Source organism: Melanerpes formicivorus, unplaced genomic scaffold, assembly GCF_026170545.1.
Source record: "Melanerpes formicivorus ecotype bairdi unplaced genomic scaffold, bMelFor1.0.p_v2 SCAF_408, whole genome shotgun sequence".
Classification (NCBI taxonomy): domain Eukaryota; kingdom Metazoa; phylum Chordata; class Aves; order Piciformes; family Picidae; genus Melanerpes; species Melanerpes formicivorus.
In genome coordinates, this window is record NW_027142760.1 from 78,218 (window position 1) to 86,708 (window position 8,491).

General features: G+C 48.9%; 1 protein-coding gene across 1 annotated transcript in view; it reads left to right on the top strand.

The window, feature by feature from the left end:
* The window catches only part of LOC137459766 (unconventional myosin-Vb-like), a 54,512-nt gene extending 47,115 nt beyond the window's left edge, over positions 1–7,397 (top strand). The window contains exons 15-17 of the mRNA XM_068170522.1: positions 619–793; positions 2,833–2,913; positions 5,689–7,397. Of these exons, the coding sequence (XP_068026623.1) occupies positions 619–793; positions 2,833–2,913; positions 5,689–5,841 (409 nt within the window). The 3' untranslated portion in view covers positions 5,842–7,397. The remainder of the gene's footprint in view (positions 1–618; positions 794–2,832; positions 2,914–5,688) is intronic.
* Positions 7,398–8,491: the final 1,094 nt, after the last annotated feature.

An 8,491-nucleotide genomic window follows, 5' to 3' on the forward strand; every position in this document is an offset into this window, starting at 1 on the left:
TAAAGTTGTTTGGGATTGTGAGCAACCTGCTCTAGTTGCAGATGTCCCTGCTGACTGCAGGGGGTTTGCACTAACTGACCTTTACAGGTCCCTACCCACCCAAACCTGGGGTGCTGTGGAATTTCAAAGGGTGCCTATTGCCAACCTGCCAGAAAGAGGCTGTGAATTTTTATCAGCCCTGGCATAAATCTTTCAAGTCCCTTCTTGCTGTAAATGATTCAAACCTGCCTTTTGCTACTCCCTCCCTTTCCCCTGGAGCCTTGGAGTGGGCCCAGGCAAAGGCTTTTGGGGTTTTTTTTTGGTGCAGATATTTTCAAAGGTGCTTGGGTACCTTGCAGGCTTTCTTTCTAGTTTTTTTTCCCCCCCCCAGCATCTCAAAACTTGTTCAAAGCTTGATGTAAATCTTCCTTGGAAGCTGGGCTGCTGCAGGAAAGCACGTCCCTTGTGCTGCTCAGCTGCTGCATGGCTCACCTCCTCCTGAGGAGCGTGGGATGTAAATGTTTTGTCTCTTGCTCTGCGCAGCACAGATGGGGGCTCACAAAAATCCACATCTACCAGTCTCTTTCTTGACATTCCTGTCTCCCAGCTCACCTTTTTCATGCCTTGGTTCTTGCTCAGGTTTAACATTAGCCAGCTGGAGGAATGGCTGCGTGGGAAGAACCTGCAGCAGAGCGGAGCAGCCCAGAAACTGGAGCCCTTGATTCAGGCGGCGCAGCTTCTGCAGCTGAAAAAGAAAACCTCGGAAGATGCTGAGGCCATCTGCTCCTTGTGCACATCACTCACAACACAGCAGGTAGGGGGTTAAATTAAGAGTTAAAGGGGTGGGGAAGGCTGGTCTTCTGGTGCCACACCTTCACTGCCCAGCCCTGAGAGTGTCTTTCGCGTAACAGGGACAGTCTGTCCTCGTCAGGACTGATGGTTGGCTCTGAGCCTTGTCAGAGGTGGTCTCCTTGGTGGCTTCTCTCTTACACTGCCACTGATGGTGCTGGACCTTCAGAAGTCTCTAAAGAGCAAACCCAGCCCTAAGGAGTTCATGGCCTAAGTCAGACAGCATTTTAAACCCATCTTGTTCTTAGCCTCAGAATTAACCAGGTGGGAGAAGACCTTCAAGATCATCAAGTCCAAGCTATCATCCAGCACCATCTAATCAACTAAACCATGGCACCAAGTGCTTCATCCAGGCTCCTCTTAAACACTCCAGTGATGGTGACTCCACCACCTCCCCAGGCAGCACATCCCAATGGCCAATCTCTCCTTTTGTGAAGAACTTCCTAACATCCATCCTAAACAGCCCCCTGGCACAGCTTGAGACTGTGTCCTCTTGTTCTGGTGCTGGCTGCCTGGGAGAAGAGACCAACCCCCACCTGGCTACAACCTCCCTTCAGGGAGTTGGAGAGAGCAAGAAGGTCTCCCCTGAGCCTCCTCTTCTGCAGGCTAAGCAACCCCAGCTCCCTCAGCCTCTCCTCACAGGGCTGTGCTCCAGACCCCTCCCCAGCTTTCTTGCCCTTCTCTGGACACCTTCCAGCATCTCAACATCTTTGCTAACCTGAGGAGCCCAGAACTGGACACAGGACTCAAGGTGTGGCCTAACCAGTGCTGAGTACAGGGGGAGAATGACTTCACTGCTCCTGCTGGCCACACTGTTCCTGATGCAGGCCAGGATGCCATTGGCTTTCTTGGCCACCTGGGCACACTGCAGGCTCATGTTCAGCCTACTGTTGTTGTCCACTACCAGGGTCTAGCCTGGCTAGGTCTGCAAGATGCCCACCAACAATTCATATTTGGAGCAGGAGGGTGAGAACTGCCCACCTAGCCTGGCCAGGTCCAACTTCAATGGAGTCTTCATTCCATGAGGATATAAACTCAAGCTTTTGCTGTGGGAGTGAAGGAGCATCAGGAGAAGCATGGTAGAGATGGTACCTGTGGACTGGTCACCCACATCACCAAATGCCATCTTGGTGGAGCCCCTGTTGTGTAAATCTCTTGCTCAACTGTGTTCCCAGTTTACAAATGTGACCATGAGAAGTGAGCCTGACAGATCCATGGAGGCTTAACCATATCTTGTAGCAGGCAAAGGAACACCAGGATGACACTTACCATAGAATCACAGAATTCTTTGGATTGCAAGGGGCCTTAAATATCATCTAGTTCCAACATCTCTGCCATGGGCAGGGATAAGGTCCACTAGATCAGGTTGTTCAGGGCCCTGCCCAACCTGGGCTTGAACACTTCTAGGAATGGAACATCCAGAACTTCTCTGGGCAACCTGTTCCAGTGTCTCAACACCCTCCCAGTGGAGAAATTCCTTCCTTATGTCTAATCTAAATCTACTCTCTTTAAGTTTAAAGCCATTACCCCTTGTCCTATCACTACACACCCTTTTACTCCCTCTCTAGCTTTCTTGTACAACACCTTTAGGCATTGAAGGCTGCTAAAAGGTCTCCCTGGAGCCTTCTCTTCTCCTGGCTGAACAGTCCCAACTCTCTCAGCTTGTCCACACAGCAGAGGTGCTCCAGCCCCCATGATCACCTTTGTGGCCCTTCTCTGGATCTGCTCCAACAGGTCCTCATGTTAGGGACATCTTCTCCAACACCTCCTTCTTATGTTAGAGGCCCCAGGGCTGAACACACAACTCCAGGGGGACTCATGAAGGCAGAGCAGAATGGCAGAACACCCTCCCTCAGCCTGCTGGCCACAGTGCTTTGGATGCAGAAGCTTCTCCTGCTGCTTCTGCTTCTCAGTGGTGTCATGAGAGTCTTGTTATGGCCATATTAAGGCAAACTCTGAAAAATCTCATGGCTCTCTGAAATGCTCTTTTGTTTTGTTCAACAGATTGTAAAGATACTGAATCTCTACACTCCTGTGAATGAGTTTGAAGAACGTGTGACTGTAACCTTCATTCGAGACATACAGGTAAGTGAAAGGAAGCGGAGGAGGTAGTCCTGATGGCATCTGTAGGAAGCCATCACTCACTCAGGCATTCTGTAATAGCCATGCTGTTGCTTGTTGGCCTGGATTCAGTGCTCTGCATGGGCTTTCCTGCAACCTAAAGCTGTAGGGATGAACAAAGGGATGAACTGCTCTTTGTTCATCACAAAGAGCAATAAGCACCTAAGTTCCCAGCTGCTAATGAAGCAGCAACTCCCCTCTTAAAGGACAACTCACAAGTAAGGTTGCAGGAGTCAGTGGAGCATCGTTGAGTTACTGCTGAGGTACAAGGCAGAAACTAACCACTACAGGTAAAAAAAAAAACCACTAAATTAAAACCAAGGAGGAGGCAGGAAGAGGAAAGAGAAATGAGTTCATCTCCTCCACAACTAAGTGATTAGGTCAAAAGGGGTCTGCTACTCTTGTGCAGTGCTGCTTTGGCTGTGCAAGGGGGTCATGTTGTTTGCAAGCCTTTGTGTGGACATAGAGAAAATGTAGCCAGGATCTGCTGAAAAGGTGTTTTCCTGCAGTCTGTGTAGAAGTTCCTCTAAATATTTGCTCAGAGGAAAGCTTCTGAAATAGAGAACTAAATAATTCTCACTGTTTTCTGCAGTATCTTTGAAACTGTTCCTAGATCTCAGTGATGATGATAAACATGGTCAGACCTTTGGTGGTGATAAACATGGTCCAACCTTAATAGAATAGAATAGAATAGAATAGAATAGAATAGAATAGAATAGAATAGAATAGAATAGAATAGAATAGAATAGAATAGAATAGAATAGAATAGACCAGGTTGGAAGAGACTTTCAAGATCATGGTGTCCAACCTATCATCCAACACCACCTAATCAACTAACCCATGGCACCAAGCACCCCATCAAGTCTCCTCCTGAACACCTCCAATGATGGTGACTCCACCACCTCCCCAGGCAGCCCATTCCAATGGGCAATCACTCCTCTGTGTAAAACTTCCTCCTGACCTCCAGTCTGAACCTCCCCTGGTGCAGCCTGAGACTGTGTCCTCTTGTTCTGGTGCTGGCTGCCTGGGAGAAGAGACCAACCTCTGCCTGTCTACAACCTCCCTTCAGGGAGTTGTAGAGAGCAAGAAAGTCTCCCCTGAGCCTCCTCTTCTCCAGGCTAAGCAACCCCAGCTCCCTCAGCCTCTCCTCACAGGGCTGTGTTCCAAGCCCCTCCCCAGCTTTGTTGCCCTTCTCTGGACACCTTCCAGCAGCTCAACCTCCTTCCTAACCTGAGGAGCCCAGAACTGGACACAGGACTCAACGTGTGGCCTAACCAGTGCAGTGTACAGGGGCAGAATGACCTCCCTGCTCCTGCTGGCCACACTGTTCCTGATGCAGGCCAGGATGCCATTGGCCCTCTTGGCCCCTTAGGCACACTGCTGGCTCATGTTCATCCTACCCTCAACCAGCACCCCCAGGTCTGCCTGGCTGCTCTCAGCCACTCTGACCCCAGCCTGTAGCACTGCCTGGGGTTGCTGTGGCCAATGTGCAGCACCTGGCACTTGGATGTGTTCAGTCTCCTGCCCTTGGCCTCTGCTCATCTGCCCAGCCTGTCCAGGTCCCTCTGCAGAGCCTCTCTACCCTCCAGCAGATCAACTCCTGCCCCCAGCTTGGTGCCATCTGCAGATTTACTGAATATACTGATGATGACTCAATGCCCTCATCCAGATCATCAATGAAGATGTTAAAGAGCACAGGGCCCAGCACTGATCCCTGGGGGACTCCACTACTGACTGGCCACCAGCTGGCTGTGGCACCATTCACCACCACTCTCTGGGCTCGGCCATCCAGCCAGTTCCTAACCCAATGCAGTGTGCTCCTGTCCAAGCCAGGGGCTGACAGCTTGGCCAGGAGTTTGCTGTGGGGGACAGTGTCAAAGTCCAGGCAGACCACATCCACAGACCTCCCCACATCCACCAGGCAGTCACCTGCTCGTAGAAGGAGATCAGGTTGGTCAGGCAGGACCTGCCCTTCTTAAATCCATGCTGGCTGGGCATGATCCCTTGGCCATCCTCTAAGTGCTGTGTGATTGCACTCAGGATGAGTGGTGATAAACATGGCCACACCTTTGGTGGTGATAAACATGGTCCAGCCTTTGGTGGTGATAAACATGGTACAAACTTTGGTGGTGCTAAACATGGTCCAACCTTTGGTGGTGATAAATGTGGTCCAACCTTTGGTGGTGATAAACGTGGTCCAACCTTTGGTGGTGATAAACGTGGTCCAACCTTTGGTGGTGATAAACATGGCCAAACCTTTGGTGATGATAAACATGGTCCAACCTTTGGTGATGATAAACGTGGTCCAACCTTTGGTGGTGATAAACATGATCCAGTCTTTGGTGGTGATAAACATGGCCAAACCTTTGGTGGTGATAAACATGGTCCAACCTTTGGTGATGATAAACGTGGTCCAACCTTTGGTGGTGATAATCATGGTCCAACCTTTGGTGGTCATAAACGTGGTCCAACCTTTGGTGGTGATAAACATGGCCAAACCTTTGGTGGTGATAAACATGGTCCAACCTTTGGTGGTGATAAACATGGCCAAACCTTTGGTGGTGATAAACATGGTCCAACCTTTGGTGGTGATAAACGTGGTCCAACCTTTGGTGGTGATAAACGTGGTCCAACCTTAGGTGATGATAAACATGGTCCAACCTGTAATGATAAGCCCCAGGAAGGCAAAGAGAAGGTGACAAACTGGTGCTAACTGTTTTCTTCTCCCACCCCTCACAGATGCACTTGCAAGAGCGAAATGACCCCCCGCAGCTGCTCATAGACTTCAAGCACGTGTTCCCTGTTTCGTTCCCCTTCAACCCATCCTCCATAACCATGGACTCAATTCATATCCCTGCTGCTCTCAACTTGGAATTTCTCAATAAGGTCTGAAGGAAAGTATGATTAAACCCAGTGCTCCCACCCAGAGATTCACACACACCCCCCCCCCTCCAGCAAAGAGAGAAAAATATCACAGATGGAGTTTCAGGAACTCCTTAAACATGGACCAAACAGGTTTCTGGAAGAGCCAACACGCAGTGGTGAATGGATGATAAAACTGTGCAGTCAAGAAAGAGACTAATCTCTGTGTGATTTCCCATCCTGACTTTTGTATGCATAATGTACCTCAGGAAAGCACTGCTGGGCATAAAAAGTAAAATTAAGTCGCCAAAAAGAAAATGGGGGGGAAGAAAAAAATAGCCCTCCAACACCCCAAATCACACAAACCAAGACACCACAATGAAACCAACACTTCAAACCTGAAGCCAGGCACATTGCCCTAACAAGAAGCATCCAGGACAAATGCACATGATTTATTTTCACCCAAAACTTGCTTTTTGGTTTGGTTTGGTTTGGTTTGGTTTGGTTTGGTTTGGTTTGTGGGTTTGTTTTTTTTCTCCCCCCCCACATTCTTTTTGATTCTTTATTGGCATCTTGTAGCTTCTCTTTCAGCTGGTAAAGCTGTTGTGGTGGACTGTAGAAAAAAAGAACATTAAACCTCCAGGCTGAATTTGCGTGTCATAAACTTTTTTTGTCCCTGCTCCACTGTGCCAACAAAAAAAGGAAAGGACTTTGTGTGAGGGAGAGGGTAACAAAATGTCAGCAAGTCGCAGAGTCGAAGCTGGTGTCCTGTAACTGAGACTTGGAAACAAAGGAGGTGCCAAAAGCCTGTGGAAGACCTGAGCCTCCATTGGTGTGATTTGCAAAAGCTACACTTGAAACAACAGCTTCTTCTTCTTTATTTTTTTTTCCCAATAGGGAGTGGACAAAATGGTGCAAAATTATTCTTTCCCAGTCTATTAACTGAAGGAAAAAAAATCAGCATTTTGCCTACTGCATCTAAGTATGACCTGATTACAATGAATGGTGTGAACTAGCTTGAGCCTTTCCCCCCCAAAAAGCTTTGCTGATTCACACATTTATATTAGTCATAAATCACTTAAGGGTTTTTTTTGGGGGGGGGGGTTGGTTCTTTTTAACCCTGCCCTGAAAGAAGTCCTGTCGGGGTAGATGGTTGAGTAAAACAATCCAGAGGACAACTTCCCCAGCTGATTTCAGTGCCAAGTGGACAAGGACTTGCAAATTAAGTTCAAATCAGAAGAAAAAGGAATTATCATCCCAAAAACAAATAAATGTGCAATGCTTATTTTTTTGTTCTGTTATGAGGAGTTTTTTGGGGATTGAAGTCTCATTTTACCTTAACAAGCAGGAAGCATAAGCTGCTGTTGGAGAGATTGCTACACAGGAGCAAAGACCTGTAGAGGAGATGCAACTGCTTATGAAATCTTATTTGTTTTCCTTTCCATTTTGAACAAATCTGTAAACTACACATTTGTTTATAGGAAAATGCTTGTAATAGTCACTGTAATATTCATCTGGGGATATGGAAAAAAAAAACCAAGCAAACAAACAAACAATAATTTGTGAAATAAACACTTTTGAAGAAATTGTGACTTTGGGTCAAAAATGGGGATGGAGAAACACAGCTTTTGTAGAATGTAATAGACCAGACCAGGCTGGAAGAGACCTTCAAGATCATCGTGTCCAACCCACCAACCAATCCAACACCACCTAAACAACTAACCCATGGCACCAAGCACCCCAGCAAGTCTCCTCCTGAACACCTCCAGGGATGGGGACTCCACCACCTCCCCAGGCAGCCCATTCCAATGGGCAATCACTCTCTCTGTGTAGAACTTCTTCCTAACATCCAGCCTGGACCTCCCCTGGCACAGCTTCAGACTGTGTCCTCTTGTTCTGCTGCTGGTAGCCTGGGAGAAGAGACCAACCCCCACCCGGCTACAACCTCCCTTCAGGGAGTTGTAGAGAGCAAGAAGGTCTCCCCTGAGCCTCCTCTTCTCCAGGCTAAGCAACCCCAGCTCCCTCAGCCTCTCCTCACAGGGCTGTGCTCCAGACCCCTCCCCAGCTTTCTTGCCCTTCTCTGGACACCTTCCAGCAGCTCAACCTCCTTCCTAACCTCAGGAGCCCAGAACTGGACACAGGACTCAAGGTGTGGCCTAACCAGTGCAGTGTACAGGGGCAGAATGACCTCCCTGCTCCTGCTGGCCACACTGTTCCTGATGCAGGCCAGGATGCCATTGGCCCTCTTGGCTGCCTGGGCACACTGCAGGCTCATGTTCAGCCTACCATCGACCAGCACCCCCAGGTCCCTCTCTGCCTGGCTGCTCTCAGCCACTCTGACCCCAGCCTGTAGCACTGCCTGGGGTTGCTGTGGCCAATGTGCAGCACCTGGCACTTGGATGTGTTCAATCTCCTGCCCTTGGCCTCTGCCCATCTGCCCAGCCTGTCCAGGTCCCTCTGCAGAGCCTCTCTACCCTCCAGCAGATCAACTCCTGCCCCCAGCTTGGTGTCTTATTCCATGTTCCTAGTGTAAACTGTAAAATATCATCAAGTGCATAGAACTGTTGAGGCTGGAAGAGACCTTTGAGATCAAGTCCAACTGCTCTTCTAGAGCTTGCAATCCCACCACTAAGACACTGCCACTGAACCATGTCCCTCAGCACCACATCCACACCTCTCT